Genomic DNA, 17,228 nt, shown 5'->3' with positions numbered 1-17,228 from the left:
AAAACAGGTGAAGATAGCTTTGTATTGGCTTAGTATCAAGGTTTCATTAAAAAGAGAAGAAAAGCTGTATAAACTAATTCAGGCATTGTAGCAAATTCTAAAATCTTATGCTTGCTTTGATGGTCTATGATCTGATTATCTCCTGTTTTGGATAATCTAAAATGTTGCTATGTGGAGCTGCCTTTGAAAACGATCCAGAAACTGCAATTGGTTCAGAATACAGCTGCAAGACTACTAATTGGGACATATTATTATCAGTATATTACTCCAGCATTGTGTTGTATCTGTTGGCTCCTGTTCTGTTTTTTTTTGGGCCCAGTTCAAAGTAATACTTTTCAATGTTAATTTTTTCAGAGCTTGAGATCTCAGTATTTGAAGAACCCACGCTGCTTCCCTACCTAGACCTTGAGCTCTTCATTTGAAGTCTGTGGAGTGGAGGGTGAAAGGGTCCTTTGTAGCCATATCCCAGTCTCAGACATAATTTCTCCAGCCAGATCCACACAAATAGCTATTTTTGTCATCAAAAACTTTTCCCCAAGCCTTATAAATCACATCATAAATTTACATTTCAGTTTTGATTTTTACTCCAGTGAAGCCAGATGATGATCAGTTCTATAAGGCTCCATTAAGAATTGGGATCACAAGTTTAAAGCACAAAGTCGCTCACAAGCATTATTTCCCCCTCCCCCCCCAAAAAAATCTCTTTCAGAGAATTTTAGAATTAGAAAGGTGGGAGTAACAGCTCAGGAAAAAATATTGTTTTGCTTTGGCAATCACTCTGGGTGTATGTTATAGGGCAGGGGGTTCCCAAGCGGGGGGGGGTGGTGCAAGTTGATATTCCAGGGTGTGTGAAAACTTGGGTTTAGAAGTTTCAAAATCATAGTTATACGCATAATTCGTTTTGAACTTTTGTAGGGGGTGTGAGAATATACCAGAAACGTTCTAGCGGTGCGGGGTATAGAAAAGGTTGGGAACTGCTGTTATAGGGTATGAATTAATTCCCTGCTTCTATGTGATAGCCCCAGGTGCTATTTTTAGCAAAAGCTTCTAATACCCCCCAAAAGTCAAGAAAATTGATGAGAGATGTATGACAAAAATTTCATTTGGCTTAAGAAGTCAAGTTTTTTTCAAAATGCCATCAGATACAGATTTCAGGTAGAAACATAACCTTCAACTGAAGTAGTAGCAGATTTTCAAGGTTTTTTTCTGGGTCTTTTTGAGCTTGTTTTTGGTTTGTATTAAAAAGGTAGGTACTGACATAGGAACAGATGGTGCTCAAGCAGGAAACTAGTTTCTAGAAAACTACAGAGATATTGAGCATACATCTGGTCAGCCATCCAAAAGCAGCAAGGATATGGAACAAGCTGCCAGAAAACTCCTTGTTATAACAGAGAAATGTAAGTAGGACAAACAGGAAGCAATGGGAGAGAAATGTTAATAGCTCAATAGCTTTTTCACTGCCTGAAATTCAACTTTAAGGACCATTACTTAATGGTTGTTTTTCACTTGGGATTCAGACACAGTTGTGGGACAGAAATGGCATTGATTCTTCTTATATGTGATCTATGCTAGATCTTTAATGGGAGGAAGAACAGCCCTCTACATTCTGTTAAACTTTTCAGTACCATTCTATACCATCAAACATGACATTCTTATGAACTATCTACAAGTTTAATAGAACAGAACAGGAGCTGGAAGGCACCTTGGAGGTCTTCTAGTCCAACCCCCTGCTCAAGCAGGAGAACCTGTCCTATACCATCTCAGACAAGTGATGTCTAGTCTCTCCTTAAAAATCTCCAGTGATGGAGCACCCTTGATTTCTGGAGGCAAGTTGTTCCACTGGTTAATCGTCCTCACTGTTAGGAAGTTTCTCCTTAATTCCAGGTTGCTTCTCTCTTTGATAAGTTTCCAACCATTGTTTCTCGTCCTTCCCTCTGGTGCTTTGGTGAATAACGTAAACCCTTCTTTGTGGTAGCCCCTCAAATACTGGAATACTGCTATCATGTCTCCTCTGTTTCTTCTTTTCTTTAGACTAGCCAAACCCAAGTCCCATAGCCATTCTTCGTATGTTTTAGTCTCTAGGTCTTTGATCATCTTGGTTGTTCTTCTCTGAATTTTTTCCAAACTCTCAACATCTTTTTTGTGATATGGTGACCAAAATTGGTTGCAGTATTCCAGGTGTGGTCTTACTAGGGTTTTATAAAATGGTACTAATACTTTGTGTGATCTTGTTTCTATGTCTCTGTTTATACAACCCAGGATTCTATTAGCTTTTTTGATTGCTGCTGCACACTACTGGCTCATAGTCCCTCTCACAGTTACTTTCACCACCAGACATATCCACAGCTGAGCGTCCTTTCGGCTTTGGCCCAGTCGCTTCATTCTTTCTGGCGCTACTAGTACTAGCCTTCTGATCTTCCCCAGTAGCATATTGGACGCCTTCCGACCTGAGGGGCTCATCTTCCAGCATCATATCGTTTTGCCTTTTGGTACTGCCCATAGGGTTTTCATGGCAAAGATACTGGAGTGGGTTGCCATTTCCTTCTCCAGTGGATCACGTTTTATCTTGGGTTGCATTAGCAAGAATATGAGTCTAGAACCCAGGAAATATTTTTTCTGAGAGCACCAAGAGCCCCTCATTTCAACACCAAGCTACAAATATTCTCCTCTATCAGTAATTGTTCTACTCTACTCTCTCCGTTGGCAATAGTGTGCGCAGCAATAGCTCTTTTGGTGTCTGCAAGGCTTCCTGCCTCATATGGTTTTATTTTCTTTTGTTTGCAGTCACCCCAGGGGCATTCAAAGAAAATAAAAAAACAAATGGTCCCATACTTTGTAAGTATAGCTACAAAAAAGTCAAATGGAACATGATATCTTTGAGATTACCTGGACTTGGGGAAAATTAGGGTTATCAGTTTGCCTTCTAATAAATGAGCATTTTATAACAATCAAGGCAACAATGGCAAGCATTTTACAGGAATATCTAAGATATATTCTCACAGTTTCAAATATGTTTACTGGCTCAACATCCTAAGTATATGTCAGTACACTGTATATACTTCCTATTTGGTAGAATGCAGACAAAAGGAATTGGCTTTCAAAGTAGTCTCTACCTGAGAGATCTTAACTTACATAGAAAAGCTGAATGATTTGGGGTAAAAGTGGATGTTAGTTCCATCTGTAGCATACTGGCCCAAATGTACTAAAACTGACCAGTATTTCCCTACCATTTGCTTGTCAGAAGGTCGCAAAAGGCTTTCATATGACCCCAGGACAATGTAACCATCATAAATATGAGTCAGTTGCCAAGCATCTGAATTTTGATCATGTGACCATGGGGATATTGCAATGGTTATAAGTGTGAAAAATGATCATAGGTCACTTTTTCAGTAACTTCAAACAGTTACTAAACGAATTATTGTAAATCAAGGACTACCTGTAAAACATGAATAGATGGGGGAGAACATTTGGAGACCAAAAAAAGAGAAGAAGAATGGTGAGTGGTGAATATTATGAAAAGGTTTGTTTCAAATATATGGCTTAAGCACAGTTCTGCTAAATACATGACCAAGGAAAGAATATCACTCTAAAAGCATAAGTTATTTGATTGTTTATGATGACAGATTAAGAGAATTAAAGGTAAAGGTAAAGGTTCCCCTGCACATGCGTGCTAATCGTTTCCAACTCTAGGGGCCGGTGCTCATCTCCATTTCAAAGCCGAAGAGCCAGTGCTTGTCCGAGGACATCTCCATGGTCATGTGGCCGGCATGACTAGACACCAAAGGCGCACAGAACGCTGTTACCTTCCCACTGTAGTGGTCCCTATTTTTCTACTTGCATTTTTACGTGTTTTCAAACTGCTAGGTTGGCAGAAGCTGGGACGAGTAACAGGCGCTCACTCTGCTACGCGGCACTCGAGATTCGACCCGCCAAACTGCTGACCTTCTGATCAACAAGCTCAGCGTCCTAACCCACTGAGCCACCATGTCCCTTTAAGAGAATTAGTGAAGGATATAATGGTTGAATCATTTTGAACAGACCATTTTTGACAATGTCAAGGATCAACTTTGGTTAAAACAAGTAGTAAAAGAAATGAAACTATATAGAACAACTGCAGGAAAAGAAAGATGTCTTATATAAAAATATTATCAGACAGATTACCATCAACATAATGTGGATAGAAAGAAAGCATATGGTATTTACTTAGAAGAGAGTGAAAAGAATTATGTAACAAATATGAGAACTGTAGAATTTCATTAATGTGAAATAAGAAAAAGATGCTTGATAGACTTATAAAGTAAAAGAGCCTTTGGATAAGAAAAAATGAATATATACCAGTATGAATGCTGCAAAAAAAATAAGTGTTACAGAAATATACTGCATAAAATGTATAGTAGAAAAAGGATAATTGCAAAGAATGAAGAAAAAGAAAATGAGGAACAGTTAAGATTAAAAGACATGGAGAAAGTACAGGATGATTTTGATGGAAACACATAATAGAAATGTCTGAAGAGATCTCAACAAAGATCCTCCAACATAATAAGCAGAATTAGAAATAAAAATAATGAAGCAACTTGCAATAAAACCAAAATGAAGGAGTTCTGATTAAAGTGGTGAAAGTGAGCATGAACTTCAAATATTTGCTCTTGCAAAAATACTCATGTGCAAAAGCTTATTGTATGTTTGTTTAATATTTAATTTAATTTAATAATTTGATTTCTATACCGCCCTTCTCCCGAAGGACTCAGGGCGGTGAACAGGGCAATACACAATAAAAATCAGATACAAAAATTAAAAAACCATTAAAAACCAATTAAACATCATGCCCATAAAATCAATACATATTAAGTTAAAAACTAATTTTAAAAAACCCAACCCCACCCCGTCAGACCAGGCCAGCTTGTTCGAAAAAGAATGTTTTAAGATCGCGCCGGAAGGAGCGAAGGTCGGGGGCCGTCCGGAGCTCAACCGGTAAGCTGTTCCAAAGGTCTGGCGCGCCCACAGAGAACGCTCTCCCCCTGGGGGTCGCCAATCGGCATTCTTTGATCGGCGGCACCCTGAGGAGGCCCTCTCTGTGGGAGCGCACTGGACGGAGGGACGTTGACGCCGGTCGCAGGTGTTGCCGTAGGTAATCCGGACCCATGCCATGAAGGGCTTTGTACGTCATAACTAACACCTTGAACCTCACCCGGAGAGCAACCGGTAGCCAATGCAGCTCGCGGAGCAGAGGTGTAACATGGGAGTATCGGGAAACTCCCAAGACAACTCGCGCGGCTGCATTCTGCACCAGCTGGAGTCTCCGGGTGGACCTCAAGGGCAGCCCCATGTAGAGAGCATTACAGTAGTCTAGACGAGAGGTCACGAGCGCATGAGTGACTGTGCGCAAGGCATCCCGGTCTAGATAGGGCCGCAACTGGCGCACCAGGCGAACCTGGGCAAAGGCCCCCCTAGTCACAGCTCCAATATGCTCTTCCAAAGAGAGCTGTGAATCTAGAAGGACCCCCAAGTTGCGAGCCCTATCTACGGGGGGTAATAGCTCACCCCCCATGGCCAATGATGGAATAATCGGAATTTCCCGGGATGCCGGCACGAACAGCCACTCAGTCTTGTCAGGGTTGAGTCGAAGCCTGTTCCTCCCCATCCAGACCCGGACCGCCTCCAGGCAACGGGACATCACGTCGAGGGCATCGCTGGGGTGGTTTGGGGTGGAAATAAAAAGTTGGGTATCATCAGCATATTGGTGATACCCAACTCCAAAACCATGAATGATCTCGCCCAGCGGCTTCATATAGATGTTGAACAGGAGAGGCGAGAGAACCGATCCCTGAGGAACTCCACAAATGAGAGGTCTCAGGGTCGATCTCTGCCCCCCTGCCAACACCGACTGCGAACGTCCCAGGAGGTAAGAGGAGAACCACTGGAGAACCGTGCCTCCCACTCCTAACCCCCTGAGACGTCGCAGCAGGATACCATGGTCGATGGTATCAAAAGCCGCTGAGAGGTCTAAAAGGACTAGGACAGAGGAACAACCCCTGTCCCGAGCCCGCCAGAGATCATTCACCAGCGCGACCAATGCCGTCTCCGTGCTGTACCCGGGCCTGAAACCCGATTGGTACGGGTCTAGGTAGTCAGCTTCCTCCAAGAACAAAGGGAGCTGATGCGCCACCACGCTCTCAACAACCTTCGCCAAAAACCGAAGGTTGGAGACCGGACGATAGTTGTTTAAAATTGCTGGGTCCAAGGCCGGCTTCTTGAGGAGGGGTCTCACCACCGCCTCCTTCAAGGCGGCGGGAAAACTACCCTGACTCAAAGAAGCAGTAATCACTGCCTGGAGCCAGCCTCGTGTCCCATCCCGGGCTGCATAAGTCAGCCAGGAGGGGCACGGGTCCAACAAACACGTGGTGGAGCTCAGCTTCCCCATGATCTTGTCCACTTCTTCAGGGGTCACAGGATCGAACTCTTCCCAGATTAAATCGACAAGACCGCCCGTATCCTCTTCGACAGACTCTGCCCAGTCGGAGTCCAAACCGGTCCGGATCCGAGCGATTTTGTCCGACAGAAATCGACTAAACTCCTCGGCTCGACCCTGCAAGGGTTCCTCCCTCACCTCCTGATTTAAAGATTATATCATAAAGTAAATAAATATGAATTATGGAATATTTTCAGTGAATTTTTGAGTCAAAGTTAATTTCAAAATGTAATAAAAGTGGTATAACTAATAGTTTAACGTTGCAAGAAAAATGACAAGAATCAGTGTTAGTTAAGGCATAAGATAAAAATGGAAGAATGCTTGTGATGTTAAGAAATGTTCTGGCTGAGGATATTAATGTACTTGATTTTCATATGCAGATATGTTCTTGGCTGAGAACCTGAATGATTTGTAATAAATGATGCAATAAGATACATGGATTTGGGGATTTATACATCAAAAACCAAGCTATGTTTAAGAGGGAACATGGAACAAACAACTGAAAGTTATAAATAAATCTCCAAAACTTTATGGTTAATTTGTGTAAAATGCTTACTGAAGTGGAAGTAATGGATGGAGAAATCTTAAAATGTGAATGTGCTGATAGAAAAGTGATGGATACAGGTAGTCCTTGACTTACAATCATTTCTTTAGTGATCGTTCAAAGTTACAATGATGGCACTGAAAAAAGTGATTTACAAGTAGTCCTCATACTTAAGACTTTCACAACATCCTCACAGTCATATGATCCAAATTTGGGTAGTTACACTATTGACAATGGCTCCAATGTCCTGGGGATCATCTGATTGCCATTTGCAACCTTCCAGCCAGCTTCCAACAAGCAAAGTCAATGGAAGAAGCCAGATTTGGTTAACAACCATATGATTCACTTTAACAACTGTAACACTTGGCTTAATAATCATGGCAAAAAAGGTCATAAAAATCAGGCATGACACACTTAAAAAACTGTTCACTTAGCAATGGAAAGTCTGGTCCCAACTGTGGCTATCAATCAAAGGACTACCTGTAGCAGATTGTTGCAAGAAATAAATCTTTGTGGAGCTAAGTAAAAATGTGGCTGTGTGTAAAGGCATTCTTCTGCCCACTTTATTATTTAAAATGTAGTAAAGATATGTGAAGAGAAATATAAAACTAAATTGAATGGGGTGGGATTCAGAAGCATGTGCAATAAAAAAGAAGACATTACTGGAAGTCCTTGACTTACAACCATTTGTTTAATGATTGTTCAAACTTACAAGAAAAAAGTGTCTCATGGGCCAGTCCTCACACTTATTATCACCTCTCCGGTGAGGTGAGCCAGAGTGGGCATAATCCAGGTCTCACTGATCAAACAATGTTGCCTTGTGGGACTTAGGAAGTATGCTTTCTCAGTGATGGCTCCTGTCTGTGGAATGAGATCTTTCTTAGGAGATATGTACCATTCCCATCTTACTGAATTTTCTTAAGACAGTCAAAAGTCCGATCATTCATCCAGGCTTGGATTACTGTAGGTTGGTGGATGAGCTCTTTGTTTGGGTGTAATTTATGATCTTCTTTACTATGAGCCTTAGTCTTCCTGTCAGTTGTAGTCTCTTTGTTTGATATATATATTAATTGTAAGCCACCAAAGGCATTGTGAAACCAGGCAGCCTTAACATTGAAATGATGACTCTTCCCTCTCCCCCTATTTTTTTTTTAGGAAAAATCAAATCCCCCACCAAAAAACCCATGATTGCCAATGAATTTTGCTGTCATGGTCCTGAGGAGAGTTTGCAATTAACAAAATGGGTTGGTGGTTCCATGCTGCTCACAGGTATGAGTTTCCTACTTGTTGTGTATAAGAGGTTGTGTGTGGGAAAGGATAGGATGTAGTTTCAGAACTCTACAGCTCCTCTAAGCACAGAAATCCTAAAATTGCCCAGAATATTGTCTTCTACTCATATATGTTCATCATCTTGAGTTACATATAGTGATAAAAATGGGGTAAACATCTAAAAAAATAAATAATGCATTTATTTAACAATACAAAGGGTAGTACCCTAAAACCCATGTCTAAAACTTATCTCTGATAGATAGAACAAAAACAATGTTAGGATAAGCCTGATATTCAAATTCAGTCTTCTAATAAAATATTTCCTGATCTTTTCCCACATAAAGCCTCTTAAAGCCTGTAATGCACATAGAAAAAAAAGCTTCTGTTGTAAAACCTCCAGTGTCTTTTTAAATCTATTTATTTTCTTCCTAGATTTTGACAAGATTAACACAATACATTTATTCCTTTTATAATATTGTGTATCTCCACATATTGCTACTTTTTATGTACCATGAAATAGAGAAAACCTTTTTATACAATAGGGACTTCAACAATCCTTTGCTAACAGATTTATTTGATATAACAGATCAAAAACAATGTAATAAAGAATTCAGTTTAAGGAAAAAGCATAATATACAAAAATTTCCCTAGACATTGCAGTCCATTTCCACCAGCTTGGAAAAACTCATGAAAAATTAAATATGAAATAGATATTAGTTTTGCCCCATTTATAAAAGAAATGTTTTTAAACCACATATTTATAACACGTAGCCAATAACAATATTCCATGCTTCACAACGTGGGTAAGAGTTAAGACAAAAATAAAAATAATGAATGAATTTATGATGTTTAGCTGGAATAAGCACTGTCAGAAATTGAACTACACCTAGTAGAAGAGAAATGCTTAAAACAAAGCATTTTGTATGTGAAAATTATATTTGACCTTTTTTCTATTAGGCAGCTTCCAATTACATGCAGCAAAAAATATAATTAAAACACATTTACAGAGAATTGAATCTGCGTAAACATATTCTCCCTTTGCCCCTTTCTTCCCCCCCCCCACAAGCACATTCATCTCTCTTTATTAATCCCCAAATTTATGGGCATATCTGGTATTTTGCCAGAATATATAGCGTCATTTGCCTTTTTAAAATAAACAGATAATTGCACCCCACTTGTGACAAAACAAATATTGTATGTAATTAGCCTTTGATAACACACTGGAATTAAAAGTTTTCTTTGATGTCATTTCTGAAGTCCCACAAATATTTCCAAACCAGCAAACACCTTCCAAAATATTTATTATTTCATTATTATATTGCACAATAGCATTTAAATCTGAGAGATTATGGTGGCAGCAAGGACAAATTCAAAGCACACTATTCTCTATCTTTCTGTGGGGGGATTTTGGACTGGGCAATGCAGTGTTGCATTGATACAATTCAACCACTTTCCCTCGAAATAATCTTTGACCCTCACCAATCACACTTAAAGCATAATTTGGAATTTATCATTACCAAATGTTTATCTTGGTTTAGGTTTGTCAAATTCTCTTCTGCCACTTCCCAAACTCAACTGTAGATGTGCAGGAAACTTAAGAACCATGGCTACCCCATGCAAACAGTGCTAAACTCTTATTAACACTAACAGTGGAAGAGAAGGAAGAATTTGCATTGGACAGACTAGAACAAAGGTAATTCATTCTGCATGGCCCTGGCAAATAATCTACAAATTATGGATCATCACATGTATTGCATAGGAGTCACTGGCTAATTTCAGTAATGGTAAAACAGATTTCCAAAATAACTTATCTTACTGTGGATAAGTTGTATGCTAAAGAGTCCAATCACTGATTCTCACAGCCAAATTTACTATTCTCATAGCTAAATTAGCCTGGATTACAACCCAAGATTGTTTCTGGCCATCCTAAAGGTGCTTTGTCAAAAGGAAACTGGACTTTCCTTGTTTTTTCTTCATCATACAAGCAGCTTCTTCAGTCCTGACTCTGAATTCCAATTAGCTTGGAAACAGCAATCAGAAATCTCACTGGGAAGCCCTGGTAAACTTTCAATTCCTGGTTAATTTAGCTACTCTTGTGAGCAGGATTTATGCCTCCTGGAAGTCAGAAATTAATACAATTCTGGTTTTCTGCTGTTGTGTGCAAACATAACATTTTTTTATCTGCAACATTAGATAATGGAAAGGCTTAACTTTTAGTTAAACTACCTGCATCTTACAGTTGTCTATTAGGTAGCCATCTTCTGCCAGTTAAAAATTACTCAACATTCAAGGTATCTAAACTAAATCCAACAAGACTGTTAATCACTATAAATTAGATAGTAAGATCTGTGCTAACAATTTCTGGATGGAGACACATGAAGAGTTTCATTGTCAAAGGAGAAGTGGGGCACATTTTGTTCTTAATTGCACATAAATTATTGTGATTATTATATGGCTAAAATGCATTTATCTATTAACACCTCAGAGGAATAAATCTGAACAAAGGAATTATGCATTACATCTTGAAATTATGCTGAACAAAGGAATGAATTAGTGCCATGCAAAACGTATTGCAATTACAATAATGGATGGAAATAACAAAAAAGACTGCTGTAAATCTTTAATACTAAGAAAATCAAAATAACCTTTAGACTTGAAATAACTATTTCCTCATTGCAAGAACATCTTTTTCAAGATGCTATGATGGTACCATCTGTCAGATCAGACCACTGGTTTGTTTAACTCACTATGGTCCATTCTTGGCAGGTAGTGACTGTTCAGATTTTTAACCAAACATATTTCTTTATCATACTACAAAAATATCCTTTTCAATGGTGATGCTAGAGACTGGATTTGGAGTGCTTTGCTGATAAATATATATTTAAACTCTGAACTATAAAAATATAATCTCCTTTGAGACAAGCTAATTCCAGATGACTTCACTGATACATCAATTCAGGCACTGCTAATTGCTCATTCTGATCCAAAAAACATTCGTAATTTTCTATGAATATGTTTTACTATGTCATAATACTAAAATATATATATATCTCTCCCCTATTTTTTAAACCACCCAATTTCTTCATAGAGGGACTCCCATTGTCCTAGCATTTCAAATAAAACTACCACAGACATCCATGTGGAGGAGCAAATGATGAAATATGATGTCGTGTTGCAAAACCTGTGACTTTCGTATGTGCTTGATGTTGCGGTGTAAAAAAGCCAAAGCTTTTGCCTGTTAAGTCACAATATACATTTCATTATTTTTTTTCATCATAATGGTTGACAAAAGATGCTTATGAAAACCACACCTTTTTTTGTACTTTTCCTGTTTCCCTTTAAGCAATAAGGCATTGCATGGCAAAAATTGCAAAGATGTAGAATCGTTTTGCAGTACATCCAGAATCATTGAGGCCAAATGAACACAAAAATTTCATGGACAACGGACAACAATGACTTGAAACAGAAAAGTCCTATATTCAGATTATTGCATTATAGTGGAGCAGATCTCAAATAATGTGGCTTAGTTTATGGAAAGATAAAGCACCATATGAGCAAATTTTCCAGCAAACCCATGTCACTAATTCAGATATGAAAGACCCAGTAGCTGGATTGCTTTCACAATCTGTATTTTATTCACTGGAAATAAGCTATTTGTGGACAAAAAAAAGAACAAAACATTGATTAGGGAAGGAAAGGGGATCTGGTAAAAAAATAAATGCTTTCAAAATGAGGCAGGAATGTTTGTCTATTGCTATTGTTGTAAGGAAATGTGACCTTAGTCAGTAAACAGCAGAGAGAAGAGAATCCAGAAATAGTAAGAGCAGGATTTAGCTGGAAAGTGAAGTTTCTATTACAGAAAGCAGATTAAGGAGTGCAAGCAGTTTGTATAATTTTCTTATTGTAAATACAGTGAAATTAGCATTCAGCTGAAAGTTTCAAGCCAGTTTATAAAGAATAAACAATAGTGATGATAGCAGCTGCTACCAGTGTTGCTAAATTATATATTATCATCTGCATCAATGCAATATGATGCATGGATCATATTTGGGGCTGCTGACAACTCTATTCAGCAACTGGATGGTGCTGGATGAATCCTGGAAGGCTAGCACTGGAACAAATTCTAAGCCAGAAGTAAACTCACCTAGTATCACTAAGATGCTCCTGGATGACCCTACAAGGCCAATTAACTTTGTCTCGTTAAAAAATACTGCACAATGGCCAGGAAGAAAGAGCACTGAACAAAATCAGCTCAGATCTCAGATATTAGTTTTATAGCCAGCAGATGGATGAAGAGAATAACAAATGTGCAAAATGTCTATAATGCCCATATATTTTAAATGCAATAAATGTCCAAATTGGAATTATTTTCCTGCTAGCACAACAGCATTTTCCTACACTCATATTTTAGGAAAATACAGGCAATGTTTACTACAAAGCTTTATGTGAAAGTCAGTAATTAGCAACCAAAATTTGGTATAAAAGTATATCTAAGAACTAAATCAAATCTTGCAGAATGTCACAACAGATAATAACTACTTATTTTTCATATTAATATGGAAAGGAATACATACATGACTATCTCAGCATGCGTGCATACCATTTAATATAAAACCTGATAATTTTGGAAAAGGGAAATAGCATAATACATCTGACAATTCGTATCAAGGAAGCCATTGGCAGCTGAATTATGCATGTCTGGTTGATTCCTCCAGGCTGTGATGATTAATCCATGCTGATACTGCCAGCTGATGTGACCTACAGATTCATTCTGGCTCACATACCACAATAAAATGAACACTATTGCAAAATCAAAGAAACATTAACAATGCATTGACTCTAGATACATTGACTACAATGCAAATTTCAATAAATAACTGTGGTACCTTTTCCCCATGGTGTTTACTGAATTGGTCACATTCCGATTCACAAGAGATTTTCTCCTTGATAATTTCTTGGTGCTGGTGCTATCATCAGCGGTATCATCATCTTTCTTTGGTGTGCTACCTCCTTTGCTGTTGAGGTCCCTTAACACATTATAATTAATTTTACTTGATATCTTCTTCTGTTCCAACATTTTTTCAATTGCCTCTCCTGCTGTGCTGGCCTGGATCAGCTCCCGTTTCTTTGCAGACTTCTTGGGCTTAATTAAAACATAAAGAATACGAATTTTAGGGGGCAAGCACAATAATTTTGATGAAATCGAAGAACGGGCTACAACGATATCATTTTCAGATGACAAGTCATGGTGAAGAGGCAGGGTAAGTGATTAGTTATAATAAGGGTTTGTCAAAATTTCAGTATGGTTTTAACAATTCTTTGTAGAACCAACACTGTATGGATTCAGAGCTGCATACCTGATCTTGTACTTTTTCTCTCCCTTAAAAATAATGCACTGAAAGAAGTTTTGTTCTGAGTGGCTATCAATGTATATATCATGTAGCAATGTATGTAGGTAGGCCTTTAAAATATGTGTTCTTCAACATGTCAAGCCCCATTTTTAAGAGTAGATCCTTGTTTTGTTTTGAATGGCTGTCCATGTATATGCTATGTAGCAATGCTAGGAAGTAATTGCTAAGAAGACATGTTGAAGGAAAATACATTTTCCTTCAACATGTCAAGCCCCGTTTTTAAGTGTAGATCCTGGAAATAAAATTTAATTGTTAGCAAAATTTGAACTACTATGCCCATGGAAAGGGACAACTGACTTAGGAACCTAAATTAATTTTTCTTTAATTTTAGATCACAATGAAACAACTAAGTGAAAAATTATTACTTCTGGTACTACAGTGCTTCCAGTTTTAGTCTTGAATTGGTTATGATAATAATCACATAGCTTCTATGTTTTTACTGTATCTCTTCCAATATTGTACACAATGAAGTTGAAATTTATATTGTAACAAAAGTCGCCCTTCCCCTTTTCTATAATATGAACACTAAATAAAACACATCATATAATGAGAATATTTCATCTATGGTCACAACAAATGGAGTGGGTTCATAAAAATACATAATATCAATATGCCATTCCCATTATATGAAAAAGTTTCAGTAGAGACTTGACATTTTTGCAAACGAATGACATTGAAACTGCAGGCTTACAATCTGCAAAAAGGGAAATTCCACTTATAGCTGTTTTACATTTAGAAATTCAAAATAGTAGATAGCTTTCATATATGGAAGAAAAGATAAAAAGAAGACTTGTTGAAGCCTTAGTAAAAAATTTAGAATGGGAGGGGAAGATATGGATGTAGAAGTGGACAAAATGTAGAGAATTAAAATAAGAAATAAAAAGTTATGAAATATGCTCAGACATATACTTGTGTACCTTGTCAGGAACAAGACAAGCGATCAAATTCTATCACAACACCTTAACACTAAGCTAAGAATACAGCATAAAAGAAAAAATGTAGAACTGATTTATTTGATCAGGGATAAGACAATAAGTATTTTTATAAAACAATGGAAATCCTTTATGGATTTTGCTGATTTCTTGACTGAAAAATGTTGAATTTGAGAAGAAGCAAACTATGTAATTAACCTTAAAAAGAGAGGAATGATACTAAGTTTCAATAGAAGATAATATATCAAGCTCAGAGTTGAATTATGGAAGAGTGATTCTGGAGTACTCCATAAAACTAAGTTTGTAACTCTTATAAAGAAGATCAGAAGTTGTTTCTTTAAATAACTTTTTCTTTTTTAAATTTTGTATATATATATTTCTTCCTCAAGTTCATTTTCTGTACTTTTTAATCTTTCACTTGTTTATAAATCTCTAATAAAATTATATTAAAAAACAGATAGCTTAATTTGACATTTGCTATTATATGTAAGCCATCCATAAAACCTTTACTTTTGCCAATATTTTCACACCTATATAAAAGGGCTTTAAGTACTATACCCCCTTATATTCAATAATTTATATATATATATATATATTTGTGTGTGTGTGTGTATTCGTAGAGACCTACTTTGCAAAGGGGGTACTCCAGCATATAAAAACATGAGAACCTGCTGATGTATGCTATAGAAAATTTTTATTGGTTGTGTGGATTGGCCTTCTAGGATTCCAGCTGTAATTCTCCTTTTGTATCTAAAGCAAACCCACTTATTTCCCCAGGGGCATTAGTTACACAGCCTTGAATTGATATTATTTAGCATTTATAGTCCAATCTGCATGCTAAAGTCTTGAGATGGATAGTAGCTCACTAATGATTCAATTCAAACAATCTGCCAGGGTGGATTAGTTTCAATGTTAAACATTGTGTCAGTTTAACTTTTACTCCAAAAGTCAGACCAAACTAGCCATAATTCTTAATACTTGTAATTTTCAATTCAATAATGTCCTAACTCAGCAGTCAGCATCCTGTCACCATCAGGATTGCAACTCACAAAAAAACCATTGTGGCAAAAAATCAATATACTGTGTACACAATTATTAGGCAAGTGAGTATTTTGACTATATCATCATTGTCATGCATATTTTCCACCTCCAAGCTGTATAAACTTGCTTAGTGCAGTGGTCCCCAACCTTTCCAGCTTGGTGGCCCAGCGCAGGGGGGGGGCATGTGAGTGGCAGGTGCACGCATGCATGCAGAGTTCCATTTAAGCTCAAATGCACTTGCATTTGAGCTTAAAGCTCCACTCGTGCAGAGGGCACTTGTGCTTGTACATGAAGCTCCACTGCATGAGCAGCACACACTTGAGATTGCGTGAAAAGCTCCACTCGCTTTAGCAGAAGACACTTGTACAAAGGGGCCTTGTGCTTGTGTGCAAAGCTCCACTCACATAAGCAGCAAGTGCTCATGCACGAAGCTCCATTTGCACAAATGGAGCTTCATGTGTGAGTGAAACTTTGCATGCACTTACCCATCGTTCATGGCCCAGTTTCAAACTGGTTGTGGCCCAGTAGTGGGCCAAGGCCTAAGGGTTGGGGACTCCTGGCTTAGTGGATATAAACATATCAGGGAGGGTGTGGCCTAAGGAGATCAACATCCTATATCAAGATGTGCATTATTATTAGGGAGCTTCTTTTCCTCAGGCAAAATGGGCCAAAAAAGAGATTTAACTGACTGAAAAGTCAAAAATTTCTTTCTTCTAGCAGTGGTACAGGAAAGAAGACCATGATTTTTATGCAGGACAATGTTCCATCATATGCATCGAACTACTCTACTGACTGACTAGTCAGTAAAGGACTTAAAGATGAAAGAATAATGACATGGCCTCCTTCCTCACCTGACCTAACTTGTGGGCCCTTCTTAAATGGGAGATTTACAGTGAAGAAAAACAGTACATCTCTCTGAACAGTGCCTAGGAGGCTGTGGTTGTTACTGCACAAAACGTTGATCATCAACAGATCAAGAAACCGACAGAGTTCATGAATGGAAGGCTTATGACTGTTATTGAAAAGAAGGGTGGCTATATTGGTCACTATTCTTTTTTTTGAAATGTCAACATGTTTATTTGTACACTTTGAGTCGTTTATTATTCTCACTTTAACAGATGCAAATAAATGAGTGAGATGAGCAAATATTCATTTTTTTAGTTGCATAATAATTCTGCATAATTATTAGTTGCATAATAATTGCCCAATAATTGTGCACACATAGATATTCTCCTAAGAAGGCCAAAACCCCACTTTTACTTTCTTAGGTTTGCGGTTTATTAACATTTTGAATTAACCAAGACCACTGTGGTTCAATAAGAAAATTAATAAGAAATAATTTTTTCAATAAGAAAATTAATCCTCCAAAATACAACTTGCCTAATAACTGTGCACACATTATAGTGCGGTTTGCTACCATTTTGAGGTGGTAATTGTATAAAAACTGCAAGGTAAACTGTAAGGTATGCTTAAAATAATTAGAAATGAAAGAAAATACACTTTTCCATATGTAAATAGAAGAATCTCTCAAAATCTTCACTTCATTTCGAGGCATGATACAA

At 37.8% G+C, this 17,228-nt stretch overlaps 1 protein-coding gene across 6 annotated transcripts in view; it reads right to left on the bottom strand.

The window, feature by feature from the left end:
* Window positions 1-17,228, bottom strand: part of BRF1 (BRF1 general transcription factor IIIB subunit) — a 219,917-nt gene that overhangs the window by 29,687 nt on the left and 173,002 nt on the right. For all 6 annotated transcript variants that reach the window (XM_081313338.1, XM_081313342.1, XM_081313340.1 and 3 more), the window contains one exon: window positions 13,169-13,425. In XM_081313338.1, the coding sequence (XP_081169464.1) occupies window positions 13,169-13,425 (257 nt within the window). The remainder of the gene's footprint in view (window positions 1-13,168; window positions 13,426-17,228) is intronic.

This window comes from Vipera berus (genome assembly GCF_964194415.1).
Source record: "Vipera berus genome assembly, chromosome: 1".
NCBI classification, from domain to species: domain Eukaryota; kingdom Metazoa; phylum Chordata; class Lepidosauria; order Squamata; family Viperidae; genus Vipera; species Vipera berus.
Note: the sequence above shows the minus strand (reverse complement) of the source record. Positions and strands in the feature narration are given on the sequence as shown.